At 39.5% G+C, this 22,490-nt stretch overlaps 4 protein-coding genes, 1 non-coding gene and 1 pseudogene across 8 annotated transcripts; 2 read left to right on the top strand and 4 right to left on the bottom strand.

The window, feature by feature from the left end:
• Nucleotides 1-771: 771 nt before the first annotated feature.
• zgc:163057 (Hemoglobin subunit alpha-D-like) lies at nt 772-9,423 on the top strand. Of its 4 annotated transcripts, none has more exons than XM_044178132.1 (7): nt 806-1,330; nt 2,445-2,649; nt 4,460-5,892; nt 6,103-6,322; nt 6,599-7,620; nt 7,761-7,884; nt 7,989-9,423. In XM_044178132.1, the coding sequence occupies exons 1-3, from the start codon at nt 1,239-1,241 to the stop codon at nt 4,586-4,588; spliced, it is 426 nt and encodes a 141-aa protein (XP_044034067.1). In that variant the 5' UTR covers nt 806-1,238; the 3' UTR covers nt 4,589-5,892; nt 6,103-6,322; nt 6,599-7,620; nt 7,761-7,884; nt 7,989-9,423. The 4 variants fall into 4 exon arrangements, with proteins under 4 accessions (XP_044034069.1, XP_044034067.1, XP_044034068.1 ...); XM_044178133.1 differs by having other exon boundaries at nt 4,460-5,915; XM_044178134.1 differs by having other exon boundaries at nt 772-1,334; nt 4,460-6,322.
• Nucleotides 9,424-10,683: 1,260 nt separating this feature from the next.
• LOC122867396 (hemoglobin subunit beta-2-like) lies at nt 10,684-11,717 on the bottom strand. The gene is made up of 3 exons (XM_044178129.1): nt 11,557-11,717; nt 11,201-11,423; nt 10,684-10,916 (listed from the first exon to the last, which is right to left on the bottom strand). Exons 1-3 carry the CDS (start codon nt 11,646-11,648, stop codon nt 10,788-10,790), a joined length of 444 nt encoding a protein of 147 aa, XP_044034064.1. The 5' UTR covers nt 11,649-11,717; the 3' UTR covers nt 10,684-10,787.
• Nucleotides 11,718-13,552: 1,835 nt separating this feature from the next.
• On the top strand, nt 13,553-15,423 carry hbae5 (hemoglobin, alpha embryonic 5). The gene is made up of 3 exons (XM_044178130.1): nt 13,553-13,919; nt 14,589-14,796; nt 15,207-15,423. Exons 1-3 carry the CDS (start codon nt 13,825-13,827, stop codon nt 15,333-15,335), a joined length of 432 nt encoding a protein of 143 aa, XP_044034065.1. The 5' UTR covers nt 13,553-13,824; the 3' UTR covers nt 15,336-15,423.
• trnai-uau lies at nt 14,353-14,446 on the bottom strand. The gene is made up of 2 exons: nt 14,409-14,446; nt 14,353-14,388 (listed from the first exon to the last, which is right to left on the bottom strand). It is a non-coding gene; the product is annotated as a tRNA-Ile (tRNA).
• Nucleotides 15,424-15,554: 131 nt separating the features above from the next.
• On the bottom strand, nt 15,555-17,829 carry LOC122867395 (aquaporin-8-like). The gene is made up of 5 exons (XM_044178128.1): nt 17,435-17,829; nt 17,155-17,281; nt 16,819-17,033; nt 15,907-16,041; nt 15,555-15,787 (listed from the first exon to the last, which is right to left on the bottom strand). Exons 1-5 carry the CDS (start codon nt 17,692-17,694, stop codon nt 15,742-15,744), a joined length of 783 nt encoding a protein of 260 aa, XP_044034063.1. The 5' UTR covers nt 17,695-17,829; the 3' UTR covers nt 15,555-15,741.
• Nucleotides 17,830-19,791: 1,962 nt separating this feature from the next.
• On the bottom strand, nt 19,792-21,301 carry LOC122867988 (annotated as a pseudogene).
• Nucleotides 21,302-22,490: the final 1,189 nt, after the last annotated feature.

Genomic DNA, 22,490 nt, shown 5'->3' with positions numbered 1-22,490 from the left:
TTTGGTGCAGCTCTGGACTAAACCTGTGCCTAAAAATCAAGGCTGAATCATCAATGGGGCAAAGTGGGCAACTTCCCTGGAGCCCCAGACCCCCAGAACCCCAGGGCCCACCAAAAGCCAGGATCTGTCATTTGGTATGCAATAATATGATTAATTATAACTTTGTTTAGAAATATGCACTACTAAAAAGCACAATATCAACCGACATGACCAAGGCTTTAGGGCGGGTCCGGGTTTGCCTGACTCTGAGGCCCTGTTTTGAAGAGAGGCCCTGTGTGAAGGCTTTCTTTATTTCAGCTGACATTGGTGATCATTGTTCATGTTAATACCTGTTTAATTACCTCACTGAGAGGCTCCAGCCTATTAGCACAAGCATGAAAAAAATGGTAGACCACGTCTCACACGAATATCACTCAAAACTCAGCAGGCTTTTTCACACTTGGAGGGTCGTTATCAAGACTGCAGTCAAATGTTGTTGTTGAATTGTTGATATTTTAAAAAGTGCTATATCAGAAAAATGTTGTTTGCTCTTTCACTGAAAACATATTTGACCCTGCCTGCTCTCCAACTCTTCTGCATGATGGTGTCAGTTCAATTGCATTAATAAAAGACACAGCTTGGTGGTCCTCCTAACGATATCTGATGCAGGGTGGCCTCACCCACTGCCCCTTGACTAGCAGCTCATGGAGCTGCAGATAGCAGCAGCTGAGAGACTTTATCTGAAAAGGCCTTCCCCACATTGCAAAATATCTGCTGCAACGACGCCTCTGACTCACATTTAATCATTTTCTTCATTTTAAAGAAATACAAAGACATTTTTAAGAGTTGGGAATAATGGAATTATTTATTTATTCACAGCAAGAACTCCTCGTAAGCCAGCATCCACACCAACCTCACACCAGCTGCAATTTAAGGTCAGCCGCATTAATGTTCTGGTTGAAATTTCCAGTGTGACGCACGTAAAGCAGCAGATAGCGCGTGGCGCGGAGCCCCCACCCTGCCCTGGCTGTTGTCCGATAACGCAGAGGAGGACAACAACACGCTGAGACCTTACCATCTCACCTCGCTTTCCTTCGCACAGAAGGAATTATTACTTCATCTCTTTTACTCACCATCCGCTTCTGCGTTAAAATGGTCGATTGACCCCTTTTACGCGCATATTTGTCGCCTGTTGTGAGTCTGCGACCTCCGCTCATACACTCTGGATATAGAGCTAGAGTCAAGTTAAATAGGCTGCAATGCTCTCAAAGAGTGAGAAAGAGCTCATTGCAGAAATATGGGGAAGACTGACTCCTGTGGCAGAAGATATTGGATCAGATGCGCTTCTTAGGTAGGTTCGTACATACGTACATTTCCAAAATATAAACTTTCTGTGTATTTGAAATAAAGTATTAATACTCGAGAGAGCGTGTCTATCATTTAAAATAAGGAGAGATTAAACTGATGAACAGTTAAGATAAAGAACTGGATGTAACCCGACTCTCTTCCACAGAAGCTTAAGAAAGTGTGGTGTTATAAATGTTAGGGCTTCCAAAGAGATCTTCATCTTAGCTCTCCATCGTGATTACAAAAAAGTAAACAATTAAACTTGGATTCACATATGAAGATGTAGGTCCCTCGTGGCCCTTTATTAATGACTTAATCAACATGTGTTACTAAAGAATTGATGGTTTAAAACCCTTTATCAATAAGTTATTGACATTTCTAACTGTGACTTGGTGGTTATAGCATTGGTAAATGATTTATTAACTATTGGTTTGGCAATTAGTTAGCATATATATTCTATGTGAGAAAGAGGCACCATGGAGAGCAAGTTGATTAAAATGACTGATGCTGGCATTACTCAGAATTTGCAAATTCATCATACTTCAGACAGTGGTTTCTAGGTGCTGGCAGTGACCTGAGATCAGTGTAGTGAACAGATGATGATGATGATGATGATGGCAGCAACTAGAAGCAGCAGAAGGCGTGGCCAAAATTAATCTCCATGTCTCGCCTCCTCTGATCATCGATAATATTTCTGTAATTACAAAAATATGGCGATGCATTTTGCAGCTAATCCAAGGTTTAAATAGTTTATTTAGCTTAAGACGTTCAACCCATAAAGGAACTTAATCCTTCAGCTTATCAGAAACATTCCAAACCACCAAATTTGGAGATACATGGGTTTCACTGGACAGGAAAGGTATGAAAAATTGTAATCTGAAAAGTTACTAAAGCTGTCAGACAAATATAGTGGAGAAAGTACAATATCTGCCTCTGAGATGTAGTGGAGTAGAAGTATAAAGTAGCATAAAAAGGAAATACTTAAGTAAAGTTTGTACTACTAAATGTACTTACCTTAAAGAGTTACAGAGTTACATTCCACCACTGATCATCGCAACACTGCTGACAGAAATCCTGATTCATTCAAATTCATTTCACTTTTCCCAATTCTTCCACAGGATGTTTGCCACTTTCCCAGGTACCAAGACATACTTTTCCCATCTCGACATCAGTCCGGACTCCTCTCACCTGCTCTCTCACGGGAAGAAGATCGTTCTGGCCATAGCAGAAGGAGCCAAAGACATCAGCCAGCTGACCGTCACCCTGGCTCCTCTGCAAACCCTGCACGCCTACCAGCTCCGGATAGACCCGACCAACTTCAAGGTGCATTTAGAGCATCAGTTCCACTGATGGATCATACCGATGATGCCGCTTAATTAATTCATGATTCTTTAATTAATGAGTTGTTGCTTATTAAAAAGGTTCTTAAGGTTTTAATCATGTCAATACAAGTGTATATTTGGGTGCTACATGGGATTACTACTACTACTACTACATGGGATAACTTTTAATCGTGTAACTCAGTGTGGTACTGAGTTTTCAGTGATGTGAAAATGAAATAATCTCATGTCCATATCAGATAAAACTCCACAGACGTCAGCAGCTGTTTATATCTTCAAAACCAACATGTCTGATACATCATGTATCTTAACACATACTGTTAGTGTATATGCAACAGAAATATATTTTCCATATATGGAGATATAATATACTGGCACACATCTGGGACACAATAATATTGTGGAATACACCAAATGCTACATTTGCATTATACTGCAGAGCACACCTCTTGTTGCTTCCCATAAAAGCTTATTTAATGTAACTTGTAAAGTATCTTGTGATACATGTTGGAGTCTATAATGGAGTCTATAATATATGTGTTAGATCGGGGCATTTGTAGCATTGGGTTGCCATAAGTATTTATTTACATCATGATGTCCAATATGTTTCTCAGTGACACAGCTGGGCTCATGCGTGTCTTACAAGATTACAAAGTAAATGTAAGAGATTCAGAGGTGGGTTTTAGGCTTTTGGAAACACATTGCAGCCATTTAGCTGCTTGCACTAGGCTGCACGAGTTTCGCACATGTCTGCAATGTAGTTGTCGTTGGAGCATTCTGGACAGTCTCTCTCCGTGTGGGGGCTTCCAAACATGTTCTTTACAAAGCAAAATGAAGTTCTGTGTCTGTGTCTACTGCTGGGTTTGAACACAGGCAGTGCTTCAGCTGGACAGTAAGTGTGACAGAAAGTTTTGACAGAAAACTGAGTATTCAGTATTACATTTTAATTAGTTAGCTCCTGCGTTTTGCAGGGGTGATGTGTTCTCCCTACTTTTAACACCTCCCCCCTGATTACCCTGGCAGATAAAAGCAGTGTTTTCTGATTCGCCGCCTGAGCTTATTTCCTGAAGCTGTAAAAATCTTTTCAGAATCAGAATCAGAAATACTTTATTGATCCCCGCTGGGAAACTCTTTAAACTACCCCAACAAGAAGCACTTACTGCATTCAGAACTCATTTCAGTGCATGTGTTTTAGCTGCCAAGCATAATCAGTTCACAGGCATCTGCACAGGCCAAAATCCCTTTTATTTTACTCATTACTGTGCAAATCAAGTGCATAATGTTGATTGACATTTTCTTGATTGTCAATCACCACAATTAATAACAGCTAATAACAGGAATGAAGCGTGAAGATGCCACTGGAAGGACTTACTGTGAACTAGTTGCAGGAAGTGTTCAGGTTTGCAGTAAAATAGACCACAGAGGCCTTACTAGTCACTCCATAAAAGGTAGGCAATAGTCAGTTGTGCTTTAGGTCAGTCTCAAATATTTCAAGGGGGAAAATGACTTAATTACACTACTGACAAAGCATATCACAAGGGTGCAGATCACAAACCAGTGAAGCTCACATCAGTTACATTAAGAATAAAAAAAATCTGAACAACAGCATCCTCTAAGTCAGATGACATATTGTACAAACTAGTTTGTTTGCAGGCAAAAGACTCATGAAACACTTTTATTCCTAATTTTATTGATATCCGAAAATGTCTTTTTAAACCCTGAACTTTTTATTTGGCCCAGCTGGAATAAGCATTCACTTGTTTGTCAATAACAAACCTTCACCTTCTCTGCAGCTTTTCTCACACTGTATGCTCGTCACCCTGGCCTGTCACATGGGCGAAGACTTCACGCCGGTTGCACACGCAGCAATGGACAAGTACCTGTCAGCTTTCGCAGCCGTGCTCGCAGAGAAATACAGATGAGACCCAGCCACGTGTTTTTAGGAAGTATATGAACCATTTATGATGCAGTATGATATGAAATATTTATGTATGTGTGGTTGTTATAGTGCAATGTTTTGTATAAATAAAAGCGTGCAATGAACATCTTACCTGTTGTCATGTTGTATTATCATATAAAGTCTTAAAGGACTAAACCTGTGGTTTTGCATGTTTTATCCCATTAATTACAGATGGTCTACTGCTGACCATTTTCAAAGTGTACCAGAAGTTATTATATTGCTTGTGGTCAGCCATTGCTTTAAAAAAAATGTATTCAAGGATGAAAACTTTCAGACTTAAAACTTCCATTACAGTGAACTCTCAGTAACCTTTATTATTTTTGTTGTCAAAGTAACATTTATGTGGTAATGCAGTTGTAAATGAGGACTCTTAAAATCTATTTGATGCTGGTGCACTTCAGTGTTTGTGGGAAACTCTGACATCAGATGTTTAAGAGTCAGCAGCTGAACAGCAACATCAATAAAAGAAACTACCAAATGTATGCTGTTTGATTTTGTTCTGGGTTTGATTGCATATGCAATGCTAATCAGTGCACTGTCTTGAACGGGGCAACAAAATTCACTCTGATTGCAGCTGCATTACAACATCATGATGACTAATCTAACTCAAACTCATTTTAAATCTCTGCAAGTTTATTTTCATAATATACTGGCATGAATTGAAACCAATGGCACCCTGAAACAGGGAAATTAACCTATGCACTTACAGTAGGCTATCCTGAAAACTGTGCTGAAGCACACACACACACACACACACACACACACACACACACACACACACACACACACACACACACATATAAATATATATATATGGTAAAATTATATTTTGGTTTGACTTTTTTCCCCACAAACTCTCAGAAACAGATGCAAAATTCTAAATAAAAAATTGTACTGACACACTGCTTTAGTGATGAAATTGTTTTGTCAATTGCTGTTTCCAAAGTAAATAATGAATAATAAAATAATAACTTTGATCCTCAGCCTTTTATCATTAAGTATACATTTTAAAAGCTCATTGCGAAAACGTGCAGTCTAGCAAATCTAGTTTTTTGTTTTTTTACTGACAATAAACCGCTTTTACACTCCAGCCCAGTGAGTGGCGGTAATGCACTGATAAGTCTTGCTACCGCCAATAAATACTGAGAAGAAGAAGCTGCCGTAGAAGAAGAAACCATACCTACTTAACCAACTGTTTTGATTTTAAAAATAATGAATAAATATCTATAACTTCTACATAAGCGCATTTGCTACGTATTTCTATTCGTATGTACTACTACCAATTTATAGTACGTGTTCAAATGAGTCTAATATAGCGTTGTCTTCGTGTTTAGGTGTACTTTTCCAAGTTTTGATTGATAATTACAGTGTTGTTAGCTTGTTTGGGAATTGTAGCTAGTAGGTTAGCTAGTTAGCATACGTCTTTTCGAGGTTTACCAGGATGGTGATGACATGTACTTTCCCGGGTTGTAAAAGCACCACGAAGCTGTTGTCTTTCCCGACCGACCGTGTGCGGGCTCTCCGGTGGCTGCAGATCTTCGGCCTGGCGGAGGATTCTCGGACCTCCAAGCTAAAAGTCTGCGCCCCCCACTTCTCCCCGGAGTGCTTCACCAACTACACCCAGGCCCAGATGGGCTTTGCCGTCCGGCTTCACCTGACCGAAGATGCGCTTCCAAATCCACCACAGGGTCGGCAGGTGAGTGCTGAAAATGTGCCTGAAGCTAATTTACTTAGTTGGGCTGTCGCACGTTTAACTTTTGAGTCGTGTAACGTTAGCTACGTTAGACTTGTTGCCATTTTGAAATGTGGAACTTTAAAGCATGTTGTAAACCACAGACCTTATGTGAGGCAAAGCCCAATTTAAATGCAGATATCTTTTCAGCCAGTGGTTCAAGTACAACCCAAGCAGTTTGAGTGTAAAACTAGCTTTATTTTGGTGTGAGAACCATAAACACAACTTCTGTTTCCTCAGTCCAAAATCCTTAAAGATGTGGGTTGCCAGACAGAGGGGAGGACCGCGGATGCGTTTTGTCGAGCAGAGCCATGTGTAAGCCATGTCAAGTGCCAAACCGCTCAGATCGGCAAGCATAATGTCTCAACACAAACTAACAGGAAGCCCTTCAAGAGAAGTAAAGGTGAGATGTACAGTCAGGGTTTAACATCAGCTTAGCTCTTAAAGACACCAGTGTCGGGCACCAGAAAACTGAACACCCTCTGCTTTGACTCAAATAAGGCAAAAATCTGTTAGTACTATTTTGGATAATTCATTCAAAAACTGAAGTAAGATTGATATTCTGCTTTTAATTCAAACAAGTGTGTTTCTAATGCTATCTCATTGTGACTGAAGCCAATTTTGAGTCCTTGAAAATCACCAAACAAACAATAAATTAAATTCATTACTCAAGTGAGTGTGGGACCTCTGTATTAATGTTGCTCTTTTTGTATAATCTCAGCATATCATTTGTGTTGTTTATTCACAGCTATACAGGCCAGGGCCCTACACAGGAGTGTTGAATGTGACACAGGAGTGTTGAATGTGACACATCTACACTTAAGTTTCCTCTTGATTTTGTAACCGCAAAAGGCAAACCAGTCAAGAGGTTGAGATACGACCCATGCTCGTATCCCGATGATGACTCAAACAACTATAATAATAAGGCTGAGAGTACCACAGCTGCTGACCGGTACCTAAATAGACAGTAGACAATTTTGTTTCATGTTGGTATGTAATCATTTTTCCCATATCCAGAATATGAACATCAGGTATGATTTATTTGCTCTTTTCTATATTTGCTTGTTAAAGCCCGGAGTCATATCAGGAGCCTCTGGAGTCCGAGCCAGAGGAGTTGTCTGTGGAGTCGGAGTCAGAAGAGCCGTCTGTGGAATCAGAGACAATAAAGTTAGAGCCAGAAGAATATGAGGAACCTCTGAGCTAAATTATGGTGCCAGAAGACCTGCCTGTGCTGCAGACAGACTCAAGAAACTCAAGACAAGGTAACTTGAATTAGTGTCCCTCTATTGCGAATTATAATGAATTTTCCCCAGATGAACTATACACAGTGCAGTTGTTATAAGGTATATTCTGCATCCACTAATTCTCTCTCTGTTCTCCTTCCTCTCTGTGTTTGGAATAGCATGGGCTGTTCATGACTGTGGTGTCTCATGGACGATGAACACTCCGGTGAAAGATGTCCTTTCCCTGTAAACCCAGACAGCAGGTCTTTGCAGTGATGGCGTGTTCGAACACCCAAAGAACAAGTAAGGGGGGAAAAAAACAAACTCATTTGCTGATTTTTAAAAAAAAAAAATTTATTTATTGCCAGTCTTAAAGAAGTTATGGGTTTATGTTTTTCTCTTCACAGCCCTTAATCATCAAGAGCGCCAACAAGTGAAAGTCGGTCGGGTCACGTATGTCAACATGTTTTTTGAAGAAGTGGAAAAAATCAATTTTGAGTCATAATGCCAGGTTTTTGACTATTTTCTTTCTTTAAATTTTTGACAATTTAAATATAACAGCAGTGATTAAAAAATGAGAAGGCTACAATGCAAGTAGTCATATTGGAAATGTGTGAAGTATCTGCACATCCACATCTTGTTGCTACCACACAGTTTCGAGTCTGTGGGATTTTTGGCAAATTGCTAAAGTCAGGAGTAAGCTTGCAGTGTCATATCATTTTTTAATCTATGTTTGCCGTCGTATTTGTAGTATTCCTTAAACACGGAAAATCCGCAGAAGGCATCTGTGGTCACTTTCCAAATTGTTTCACTTAAAAGAAATTTAAATGGATATGTTACTATTTCAGTCAAAATCCACCTTAAAACTGTCACATCTGGTGCTACATGCTTTTTTTAAATAGAATATTTCTATACACTGTTGTGCCAAGAAAAATATTTAATTCAGTCAGCGTGCACATTGTTTGATGTCTTGTTAGATCTGTAGTACCACACATCATCTTTCAATTCCAAATTTTTACTTAACTTCAAAGCCCTGCACAAATTTTGACGATATCTGTTCTCTGAAAAATTCCCCCATAACGTTTTCTTCTTCTGCATTACATAAACAAGTAGAAGTCTACAGTTTCTTAATTAGCCTATTTAATGTTTCAGTAGTAAATAGGGAGCGGTCTGTGGTGCTGAAATACACCTGCACTGAATACAGAGCTGTCTGGTGCTGAAAGTAGCCTCCTTTAGTGAACTGGAGCTGTCCCTGGTGCTGAAACACATGTTAAATTAATTCGGAGCTGTCTCTGGTGCTGAAATGAACAGTGAATGTGATGCCCTTGGTAAAGTGGCATTCTTTTGACAACTATGGGATCTTATTTCCTAGTTGCTCCATTAAGAACTCCTCACCATTGTGAGTTGAGTCTGTCTAGATAATTCAGAGAATTACAAGATTAGAAACCATAGACATCACTGAAGTCAAATACAAAATCATGTGCTGTGATTTAGTAGGTCTACATTATTTTGATTCTGTGATGGCATGATTAGACTTTCAAATACACATTAATGAAGAAGATGAAGTGCCAAGACGTCTCATAAGACACATACAAATGGGGCCACCTGCTGGATGTAACAAGCAGTTGCATGGTGATTCTCGAGCACTGCTACAGAGGCTTGTCTGAGTGTTCAAATTCTGTCAGGAATTTGGAAATAAAAAATCTCATCCAGAATCTATGGTAGCTGACCCGAGTGGTGAGAGAGGCCACCGCTGAGGTGGTTCATCCTATCAGCTGTAGGTATACGTGTGTGCCATTATTTCTGTCTTTGAGCTAAAATAAAAATATTGTATAAAACCTTCATGCTGGAAAATAGCCTCTATCATTCAAGGTGACCACCAAGGACTGCGAAGGTAATTCTGTGGATTTTAAATTTAAAATTATTTTTAAAAGATTATTTTGGGGGCTTTTTGCCCAGGTGTGTGTGTGTGTGTGTGTGTGTGTGTGTGTGTGTGGCTTTGAGCTTCACTCTTCAAGATGAAGTTCGAGCTCTTGTTTGTTTTGAGCTGCAGTCTGAGATGGTTCAAGTGCGTGATGAGTTCAGGCGTCACACGGAAAAACAAGACCTCTGGACTGAAATCCACTTTGTCCTCAGCTGACACCGAAAACCTTGCAACAATCAGGGGGATTCCTTTAGCCTTTAACACATAACTTTGTGTTATTTATTGTGGAAATGTGTGTTGTGTGTAAAATTTGTTTTGATTTGTTTGCCTTACAAGAAAGTTTCAAGTTCTTTATTGTCATATGCGGTCGTTGAAATTGTTAGTTCTCAGGCTCCCGTAAACAATGCTCATACAAATGGGCTTATGTAAGTAAAATTAGAATCTAAGACACAAAAACATGAAATAGTGCATAAGTTAAAATATATAGGACTGTGGTAGACAGGTGTGCAATAATGGTCAAATATATAAACTAATGTAAAGGTTAATGTAGTATAAACAGGTAGTAAAATAAATACATTTATTTTAAGTATAATAAACTGTGATGTGTGCAGGTATAAACAGGTAGTAATAAATAGATATATATGGAGATGTAAACAGGTAAGTATGCAGGTGGAGCCAGTGCAGTAGAAGATGTATGTACAGTACCAGTGAGTATAGTATAAATATGGCAGTAGTATAAAGTAGTATAGAGTGTAAAGTGACGTCCAAGAAGATCCAAAAGATTCTACAAAAAAATCCAATGATTTGCTAACAAGATAGCAAAGGCTTCATACATCTACGGCAAACCATTAAAGGCTCATGCATAAAGGGAAAAATTAAAAACCACCGTACATTTAAATTCTGTAACATCAAAAACGACAGTAAGGTCGATAGCTTTTTAGAAATTCAGTAGTAAGCTACCACAGAATCGCGTTAGGTCACTATAACTTTATTCATTAACTCAGTTTACTATGTCTTTGTTTGAATAATAAGGAACTTTTATTATGGAAAAGTTATTATTATTATTAGAGTCTGTAATTTTGCCTTTGCCCCTTCCTCAGTCAGTACCAGACCTCGGTGTAATATGATGGCTATGCGTAATTACGCACGCATAAAAGAAAACTTAGGGACAACAAATAGACTTTGCTTCAGTGGGCCTTTATTTCTTTATTGAGGAGACACATAACACATGTTAACAGACGTTAGATCTCCTTCGGGTGTCCTGATGCGGAGGCTGCTGGGTTTAGTGGTACTGCCTTCCCAGAGCGGACACCACCACGGCCAGGAACTTCTGCCAGGCGGCCTGTACATCTGGTTTGAAGGCGTTTCCCAGTTTGGCGGCGATGACGATGGTCAGGCAGTCAGCCAGCAGCTATACGAAGGGGGGAAATCATTAAATACCTTTCATATATGTAGGTTATTGTATATATATTTTTTACGTGCGTTTACAGTAATGACAGAAGTAGACTACATTTGGCATCATAGAAAACTGCATTTTTTACATACATTTTGACATGGTTTGCAGTGAAATGTTCTTACATATGTATTTTATATCCCAACATATATGTGAGACTCTGTGACGTCAAACTGCTTAAATTTTGTGTGTGTGAACTGACTATGGAGGGAGAGATTTAGCGCCAGAGGCTGAAACCTTACTCTGAAGTTGTCGGGGTCGACGTGCAGCTTCTCGGAGTGCAGGACGCTGAGCTCGGCATAGGTGGCCTTGATGTTGTCCATGTTCTTCACAGCCCGGTCCAGACCGTGCAGCACCTTTATGCCGTGGGCTGCGATGTTTGGGTTGCTCTTGATGGCCTCAGCATTGTAAAGGTTACCGAAGGAGCTGAAGTACCTCTGAGTCCAGGGGTAAACGATCAGACACCTGCAGGGGGAAAAGACAATTCAGCATGGAATAAGACCAGTGGAGGTGGAAGGATTAATTACACGTCCCAGAAACTGTAAAATGATATCTCTGCTTTACAATAGTTGGGCTTCAGGAGCAGTGTTTTCCGTACCTGCACAGAGCCTTGGGGCCGATGTCTTCATAGTCCAGGTTGGCAAAGATGCCAGTGATGACGCTGCGCTCCTGTTCAGTCCACTCGACCATGGCGGCTCTTGTTTAATTTTTGTTCAGGCTTGAAAGAAAAGGCTGAATACTGCCTCAGCTCGACCCCCGGTCTATTTAAATGCTTCAAAGCTCCCCCCCGCCCAGAAGGAGAAGGTAGCTGTGATAGGCTGGAGATGAAGAGTGTCAGATAAACTACAGACTCCTCCAGAAGTTTCTGGAATTTTGTGATATTGCTTTAATAGTATTACAGATTTACTAAGATGCCAAAGATTGACGTCGACTTTTCAGGCTCAGTTCAAATAAGTCCGTATGTTCTCAGGCTAAACCTTCAGCAAGCAGTCAATTAGGCAATTTGCACGAGGCGATCTAATTTAACAACACTTTATTTTTTCGTTTGAAATGAATCATCTTCCACACACAACTTCACAACAGGACAAACTGCACATTAAACTCTTTTAAATTGACGTTTCCCAAGTTTTAAGACGTTTGCTTTGTGGAAATATTTGTGTTCGTTCTACTCCTTTAACCTAATTTAACCTGCAGGATTGTTTTTTCAGTCCTCGGGACAGTAATTGAATCCTGAACTACTTAACTGGGGCCGGTAATTTTGTTGCTTTGTTGTTATTTGATGTAGAAAGCGTCATTTATTGAAGTTAAAGCAGTGGCTTTTCAGCAGCGCTCAGGGGACCACATGAATTAAGTCATTGTTTGTTAAAATAGCAAAGTGCGTGTGTTAATATTTCAATGACAACAACAGAAAACATGTATGTGAACTTGTGAGTGAACTATAGGCCTATATGCCTACATATGTTTCCCTCTCTGAAACTGATGTGCAGCATTTCTCAGCAATATGCTTATAAACAGGTATTTTAAAAAAACAATGGCATTTAATACATGATAAAAGCAACTTCATTTATGTTTATTCGACTCAATTTCAAGTTTCACTGAATGTCACTTTGCCAAGCAGTCGGAGAGTGTTTCATGCCAGAGTGTTATCTGTAGAACCACACTGGTGTTATCTCCAGCAGCGCCTCCTCCACCCAGGCGCCCGCTGCCAAAACTCACATATGTTTGGATTAAGCAAATACTTGAGGCCGGTGATAAAGGTTATGAGCTCTATTTCCTCTCCTCGATAGGAAATAAATTTATGGCTGGAGCCAAAAATGCCGAATTAAAAAAAATGAAATCACTGATAAATCTTATACGACTTTCACAGCTGCAACGCGATAAGACTGTAATTATTTATTTTTAGGAAATGATTAATCGAGTGCATGCTGCGGGAAGTCCAAATAAACATTTTTGCTTCTAATTTTGTAGCCTTTTCATCAAAATGCATAATGAGCATGCATGCATTCAGCAGATTTTTTTGTAACCGGTGTCCTCAAATGACTCATCATTTCTCTGGCTTGTTGAATAAAAGGTTTTTAGAAAATTGTGGGAATTAAATAAAAAAAACCAAAATGCTCTTTATGGCTCAACTGTAAAACCATAACAAGCATGAATCAGCACCTACTTTCCTGTACAGGCCTATGTTCAAATAACTAGGAATACACTTCAGAACGGAAAATCCTCACATTGTACAAACGTATTGAACTTGTAAATAAATAGTCAATGTTAATAAAAGTGATCCGAATCCAAATAGTGATTTCCTCCCGAATGTTGCATTTTCCTTTTATCTTAAATTGCTTCAGGCCACAGCAAAACTGTCACACATCGCAACTTATCGCTACTGGCTGGAATGGTTGAGTGAAACGGGGGAAAGTCTTGTAAATCCCTTAGTGCAAGTGTGAGCGACTAATGTGATCTATATTTTAAGATCAGGTTTATTGATATTAACTTCACGTCACTCACTGATGCGTAAACTCACGCGGGCCTCTTAGCGTGGCAGTTTCTGCTCCTGTGACCTGACGCCCTCCTGCACCTCAGGGGGAAACTCTGCTTCATCCCTAACTTCTATAGGCTTGTCGGTACGCATTATACATGGTCATATTTTTGCCAACTGACGCCCACGATGTGAGCAGCTGATACCACCTCTCGGGCTGGCATCCGGCCACCGAAGTTTCTATCAGGCGGGAGGGAAGGGTCCGATCTGCGTCAGTGGACGCGGCTTGGCATCCGTTCCCGTGGGTGTGACTCTCGAGCCAACTGAATTTAAGTAGAACTCCAAATCCGATTCAGGTAGAGAGAAAGAGAGCGAGAACCAAGCCAACCAAACATGAGTTTGACTGAGAAAGACAAGGCTGCCGTCAAGGCCCTGTGGTCCAAAATCTCCAAGTCAGCGGATGCTATTGGGGCTGACGCTCTGAGCAGGTAAGTGTCACTTTTACTTATAGATCAAGTTAATATCAGAGGTAATTTTATAACATGCTTTTACTTTATTTCTGCAGCCGATCAGTGATTAGTTTGATTGACGAAAGGCCTAAGATCACGCCTGTCACCGACAGAGTGTCAGTGCAACAAAATCTCTGCTCCAACCTGCGAAATTGTCTCGCTTAGGAGCTCCAATAAGAGAATCTGGTCAATTTTATTTCAAAGTTGAGTTACTTTGTTGCTTAACTTGTTTACTAGCGCAACAAAGTGAATTCATTCCAACTTTTAAAAAAAAGTTCTTAAAAAAAACCAAAAACAAACACAGGTGATAAGCCTGTCTGGCATTCCAACTATATATATATATATAAATCCAAAATTATTCTAGTGTTCAGTTTTTATGGAGCGCTATCATCAGTAACCAAAAGACACTCTGTGCTCCAGGTGAGGCTCGAACTCACAACCTCGGCATTACTCGGCTGAATACTGTCTTATAAGTACCGCGCGCTGACCGATTGCGCCACTGGAGCCTGTTAAGTACCATCATTCATTACAGAAAACGTCATGTTATTATTGGGAGTCTAGCGAGCTCCATGTCAGTGGTTTGTTTTACGCTCACTTGGCGCAGCTGTCCATCATACCCACCCCTTAACGTCCTCTCCAAATCCACAGGATGCTCAACGTCTATCCGCAAACCAAGACCTACTTCTCCCACTGGCCAGACATGAGTCCCGGCTCTGCCCCCGTGATAGCCCACGGAAAGAAGGTGATGGCTGGAGTCGCTCAGGCTGTGGCCAAGATTGACAACCTGACCAACGGCCTGCTGGAGCTCAGCGAGCAGCACGCCTTCCAGTTGAGAGTGGACCCGGCCAACTTCAAGGTGAGACAGGGCTGACTGACATCATGTACGCTATGATATCATGATAGATAGCCTACGTGCTGCGATGACGTTCAAATAATTACGTTCACATTATATCGAGGATCTGCTCTCACCGACATGACTTGTGCGTACTTTTACGCACGGGTCTCTTGATTTACGCATACATTACAGCATTTGTGCTGCAATCAAGTCTCAATTGAAGTGTTCAAATCTTAATTTCTGTTAAACGACCGAAAGAATGCTTTCTTTTTTAAGCTGATTCGCCAGTTTTGAGATTGTACTTGGAGCATTTAAGCTACATGGGAGGAAAGTGGAAACATCGAACTCTTCTATTCTGAAATTAAATAAACATATTTGTGCAGTGTAAACCATATATTTGATACAAAATTGTTTCCTCTTGTCATCCGCAGATCCTGTCCCACTGCCTTCTCGTAGTGATCTCCAGCATGTTCCCCAAGGACTTCACCCCTGAGGCCCACGTCGCCTTCGATAAATTCCTGGTCAGCGTGTCCCTGGCTCTCTCTGAGAGATACCGCTGAGCTGCCCGCAGTGTGGAATGCGGTCTGCCCCACGCGACCATGTAGCTCATGGTGACAAATTAAAGAATAAACTGCATGCCGCCCAAAACTGATGCTACTGTGTCTTTTATGCCTCCTGAAACGTGTTATCACTCCATACATGCACAAGTAACAGTCAAATCACTACATGCATTTATATGTTAGTGTTTTATGGGCAGGGGAACAAATGAAGAGATCATCTACATGCTTTCATCTTTATTTCAGGCTGAAAAATCCACACAGCGATCACACAGTTTGACATGGAAGCAAAAAAAGAAAAGAAAAGCATAAAACTGACCACATGACATGATCTAAAGTATCTGCCGAGACAGACAATGTTTACAGGTTTATTGTCGCCAGCATGACAATAAACATACAGTAGAGCCTGTTATGATTTCATAACGACTCGTAATTTATCATCACCGAGAATGAGCCTGAAACACAAGAGCGACATTGTGAGTGTGGTGTTGTCACTCGTGTCATTTTATTCATTCATTCATTCATTCATTCATTCATTCAAACATTCCAGTCATATCTATGTGGCTTCTCTTACCTGAGCAGAGCAGCGGCCACCAGACCTCCTCCTATGGGCCCCACCCAGTAAACCCAGTGGTAGCTCCAGTAGTTGGCCATCACAGCTGGACCGAAAGCCCTGGCAGGGTTCAGACACGTTCCTGATACATCACCCCTGTACCGACAAGAGGGGGGTTCAATTATTCAAACGATTTGAAATGTTTGTTTGTTAAAATGTCTTATACGACTGTGGCAGCAAAAATGATATAAATTGTCATCGTATAAATATTAATACAAAAATAAGGTTAGAAATCGTAATAATACAATACACTATAATAACAACGAAAACAGATTTAATTTTGCTGCATCAACTTGCATTTCAAATCAATGTATTCCGTTTAGTGTCCGTGAAGATTCTTGTTTCGATTAACTGATTCTGAAATAATTAACTAAATAATGATTTTCAAATAATTGTAAAATCATTTTATTTTAAAATCCTTTAATAATGTAGAAATTTGCAAAAACAAATATGCATTTGGACAAGATTAAATTAATAAAGATAACTCCTTCAAATATAATAAATAACAATACAGGCTAAATACATCACACTTTTAATGTCCTTAATGTTTTTGGCCGAAAACATACTTCAATGTTAAACTTCTTGATAAATGATAAATATCGACGTTTGTAATGTCGTAATTTTCCTTATTTTATTTTCATGTCACTATTTCATTTAGGGAAACTTTATTTAGGAACTTTATTTAATTTATTTTTTTTACTTTGAATGAAATGTCAGTTATCATCCGTGGGCTGCTGTGCGCACTGTGAAGCTGGATCTGAGAGTGAATGTGGCCAGTAGCGACTGACTGGAGCTGGTAACTTTCAAATCAAATGTTCTAACACAGGGCAGACACAATACACTGTTGACGCACATCACGCCCTTTTATCTCACCCTGCCAGGATGTTAATGATGACAGTACAGCCCACTAGGAAAGGAGCCAGCGGGGTTTTCGTTTTGCCGTTGACCGCCACCAGCAGCACCACCATAGTGATCAAGCAGGTCATGGCCACCTCCCCAAAGATGGCTCCAGACAGCTGGCTTTCTGACTTGATGATATCAAACGCTGCTCCTGTGGCGTTCAAGTAGCGTTGTGCAGGGGTCATCATCTATGAAATGCGTCATTAAGGACTTTAGGGTCACTTTTAATTAGATTTTATATGTTTAAGTGTGTGCAAAAGCCCTGACATGCATCCTTTCAAAATATTGTGCAGATCACTTTCAACTGACCTTGGACATTCCAGCTCCCAGCACTCCTCCAATCAGCTGGCTGACGAGGTAGGGCCCCACCATCCTCAGGTCTATGCCTCCACACAGGTAGATGGCGATAGTGAAGGGAGGGTTGAAATGTGAGCCACTGGAGGCAGAGAAGCAGCAGAGAAAAGGTGAGATCAGAATCTGCATTTCTACTCAAAATACATGCTTCTGCCAAATGGATGAGGTTGATTATTATGTAGCAAAGACAACACATCATCTGACTCTATTTCATTCCATTCTTTACACAAATTACCTGATGTTATCCATGACCGCCACCATCACTGCCACAGCCAGTCCATGCACCAGGGCTGGCTGCAGCCGTCCAGCTGCTGGCACGTTCTCAATGACAGACACGCAGCCAATGAAAACGAAGAACATGGTCCCCACTATCTCGGCCAGGCAGGGCTGGAACAGTGTCTCGTATTTGTTGGGAGGTTTGGATACAGGCGGCTTCTTGCCCTTCTGCATCAGAGTAGAGTCTGTGTCTTCCATTTCCATTTTCTCAATTCCCATTGTTGCTTGTTTGATTTTTGCCTATAAGAGACTTCTGTAACTCTCAGTCTGCACCTCCAGCAGCTGCACCCGACCCAGTCTGCAGATTATAAAGTCAAGGGCACTAATCATCACCAGTAGCTGGCACACTGAACCTGGAATTGCATCACAGGTCATAAAACATCAACTACTCAGATTCATTATATCAATACAATCCCCACCCAAACAGGTTCCTTGACACCTCCCCAGCTCCGTCTTCAGGTGGAGTCAGGCCAGGTAATCCAGTCCTCGGAGTCCTCAAACCGACTTTTTGTAAAAGGGACGAGAAGGTTCCAAACAAGACATGAGCTGTTTAAGGCTGACCGCTTTATTCATCATCATCATTTCTTTACTTGGATGCACAGGCATACCTAGAGTAACCCGACTGTAGCCTAGATAGATAAGATAGCCCTGGCTCAGACTTTACACTTCTCAATATGGGTCAGTGCCTTCATGCATTCTACACTCTACACATCTAAGTGTGTCACACTCATGTGGATATAAGATTATATTAGACAGAGTACTTGAGTAACTAAGTACATTTACCAAGTATATTTGACAGTACCGTATGATTTTGAGACTTGTACTTCCCTTGCATATTTCCATTTTGTGCTACTTTTTACTTCAACTGTACCACAATTCAGAGGGAATGGTGTACTTTTTACTCCACTACATTTATTTAACATAGAGTTACAAGTCACTTCGCAGATTAAGATTTCACTTAACAAAACTTTATAAATTCACATTGTTAAAGATGAAACCAGTGCAGTAAAAATAATTTGAAATATTTTTACTGCACTGATTTTTCACTTGTTTAAAGGAAATAAGTATAAACAGTATATTAAGTAGCCAAAAAAAATGTTATATGCAATTTCTATGTGCGACTGCTACAGTGTTGCTCCTGTACATTAAGTGGATGGATAGGTTGGCATGGGTGTACAGGGCTGATGATGCATCTTCATCATTATTATAACCATCATCATCTATTTTTTTAGGATGTATATGTCTTCTTCTTCTTTTCCTTTTGGCTGTTCCCTTTCAGGGGTCGCCACAGGCAGGAGGTCTAAAGCATCCTTCTACCAATATATTCACAGTATATGTCTAGTCTTGGAATATATCTGTTTTTAGAAAGCTTGTCTTTGTAACTTACTGCACTGTTTCAGTTGATCCAAGGGCAACAGTTTATGATTCTAATCTAGCTTTATTGTACAATGCAGTGCACTGTCCTTGAATCGTCTTGTAATAAAGCTATCAGAGCATGGTTTTCCATTCAAGACTTTGACCCAAACAATGAGAACAAAAATACTTTATTATCAAATGTCTCTGGACTTTTTTGCAGAAGTTATCAAACAAGTCCAAGTTAGGAGTAGCTATCAGATCACTATCATATCAGACACTTTATTGAATCATGAAATACAAACATGTCATTGAGAAGGAGCCAACAATTATAGCTGATCCAAGGACAAATATATTTGCACACATTTTGCTAACAAATTTAAATATTACAGTCAATTGTTTAGTAATGTATGAACATCGAAATGGAAAAGCTGTCATCAAGTCAGTTGGGGTGTCTTCTCTCGGTTCCTCTTTAATAAATTAGACATTCACTTCAACGCAACTCGAGTCTTCTGGTCACCAAACAACAACCTGCAAAAGTGTGATACTTCAGTAAGTGAACTGATCATTATTGGTCATTAACAACAGCACTGAGCACATGATTTAATATCATGTTAAGAACATGGATGGATTACTGAATGGGCCTATCGGGCACAGGCACAGGGATCCACTACAGAGACACAAAATGACCACAAGGAGACTCAAATTGATCACAAAGAGATGCAATAGAACCACAAAGAGAAACAAAATTACCACAAAGAGACACAAACTGACTAAAAAGAGATGCAAAACAACCACAAAGAGACAGAAAACAATTACAAAGAGATGCAAAATTAATACAGAGAGATGCAAAACAACTACAAAGAGACAGACAATGACTACAAAGAGATGCAAAACGACCATTAAGAGATGCAAAATGACCACAAAGAGAAGTAAAACGACCACAAAGAGACAGAAAGGAGCCTACGATGAGCGGGTTCGGCTGCTGACGGCACACCACCGTGGTAAGGAACAGGGTCATTATCATCTCTGCCAGAGTGGTGTTACCCAGCTCATTGGTGACTACGTCAAATGCTCCTCCAAGGGAAGCAGCATACATATTATATACATCGCCTGAAAGTAAAACATATTGAATATCATTCAGTGCATAATAAACTTGACTGGAGTGAATTTTCATTTATTTACACCTTTTTTTTCCTACCCAACAAAGCATGCCAGGAAATAAAGGCCAAGTGCTTCCAGGATTAACAAAAAAGTCTGAGATAAGTAAATAATGAGATATAATGAGCATGAGAATAATGAGATAAGTCAAAATTTTGACTTACTGAGTCAAACTTCAGATATTAAGTCAAACTTTTGACCTACTATGTCAAATTTGTGTGATTTTGAGATACTAAAACATTTGTCTTACTAAGTCAAAATCGTGAGATAGTAAGTCAAGATTTTGATTTATCTAATATTTTAACTTATTTGAAAATGTTGATTTACTAAGTCAAAATTAAGAGATAGTAAGTCTAAATTTTGATTTATTATCTTATATTTTCACTTAATATCTCATGAGTTTGATAATTTTGACTATGTACATTAAAATTTTGACTTGCCATGAGTATTTTTATCATGAACTTATCAACTTGTGTGTGTGTGTGTGTGTGTGTGTGTGTTCTTTTCCTGGCAGAATTGGGCTTCCATAGTTTTTCTTACCTTGGCCAAAAAAGCATCAGTTATTCCTCCCAATATTTGAGCTAGGACATAAGGCACCAGCAGAGGAAGCTCCATCCGTCCACACAGGTAGACGCTCAGAGACACCGCAGGGTCCACTTTGTACTTAATTTATCTTACCTGTATTATAGCGTATTATATTTTGATTTGCTTAGTACTTCTATTCCTTATATTCTCAAGTGTGCATTGACGTGATAGTGAGCAGCTGTAACTAAAGAGTTTCCCCTGGGGGATCAATAAAGAATTTCTGATTCTTGTATTTGTACCAACTTTGTTGTATCAAATAGAACAAGTCTGTGACAGAAAATCATATGAAACTATTTGAAACTATAGCCCACTCAACTGTGGTTGCCAATTTACCTGATGATGTCTAAATTGCAGTAAAATCACTCACATGTTAAGGCAAATTCACTTTAAATAAGACTTGATGTGGTCATTGGCTCTACACATGATTTTGGTGGGGCATAAAGAACAAACTACCAAAATATCATGGAGATCTTCCGAATATTGTAAAGACAAGAAATTATCAGTTAGCTCAAAAACATACAATGTCAAGCATTTAAAACACACAACAAAATTCAGTGTCATGCACCATAATCAGCACTCCCAACGCCAGTCCATGCGCCACAGCAGGCTGGATGACACCACCTGTCCCCACATTCACAATAACAGACGCACACCCCACAAACACAAACTGGCTCGTCCCAAACAGCTCAGCCAGGCAGGGCTGCACATACTGCTCAAAGATGCATCTTGTGTGTTGTGTTTAACTGAAACCACATCTTTTAGTTTTCTATCAGTAAAATCATTTTAATACACCTGAAGAGTGTGTAAACTTGGGTTTTTTTAATGTTAAACCTGCAATAACTGATTTTTTTGACCAGTATTCAGATCTTTCAATTAAGTAAAAATAGCAATACTACAGTGAAAAAATACTCAGTATTAGCATCAAAATATACTTAAAGTACCAACATTAAAAGTACTCCTTGTATACAGAATGGTCCATTTCAGAATCATATATTACTGGATAATAATTAGTGATGCATTAATGTGTTTATCACTTTAATGTTGGTAAATGTGGGGTTAATTTTAATTACTTAACCTATGATATATAATAATTCATTAGCTGATTTATATTTTCTATTAATAATCTAAATCTGCAAAGTAACTAAACTATTTCGTTACCATGAAAGGTCAGTTTAATCTATCTAGGGACAATTGTGATATAACCTTCCTATTTTAAATGAACATTGTAATTTGAAAAATAACTAACGAGTAACTAAAGCTGTCAAATAAATGTGGTGGAGTAAAAATTACAATATTTCCCTCTGAAATGTAGTAAACTAGTATAAAATGAAAACACTCAAAGTACAAGTACCTCAAAATTGTACTAAAGTACAGTACTTGATTATGTGTACTTAGTGCTAACTTTGTCAGTCTGCCTTTAGAGGAAAGAAGCGTAGAATCGGTTGTTCAACATATTTCGCGAAGAACTGCCTGCTCCCGCTGGAAACAACAGTGATGAGAGCGGTGAGAGTCAACCAAAACAGTGAAGTTGCGAGCTGGAAAACCAAATGAAATCTGAAAAATGCTACAAAGTATAGCAGAACTAAGGAAAACTACAGAGTCAGATGATAATTCACTGTGGGTTCTTCATTACAAGCAAACCCAAGTAGTCACATGATCCGTTAATATAAAAATATGGATTAAAGCCGCTTTAAATTCTGAGAATAGCTGAATATAAGATCGTTAATAGCTTATGGATGCCTATTTAAAATGCTCATTATAATCTTGATTTCTCTATGAATGGGCCTTACAGCACAATCCATTTTATAGTACATACAGTACAGCTAAATACACACAATCATACAACTTATTATAGTGATACATCTTTCCTCAGCTTGTCCCTCCCACTGCAGATAACCCAAGTGATAATCTGATAT

The sequence above is a fragment of the Siniperca chuatsi genome, linkage group LG20 (genome assembly GCF_020085105.1).
Source record: "Siniperca chuatsi isolate FFG_IHB_CAS linkage group LG20, ASM2008510v1, whole genome shotgun sequence".
Classification (NCBI taxonomy): domain Eukaryota; kingdom Metazoa; phylum Chordata; class Actinopteri; order Centrarchiformes; family Sinipercidae; genus Siniperca; species Siniperca chuatsi.
This window is presented reverse-complemented; position numbering and strand designations above follow the sequence as displayed.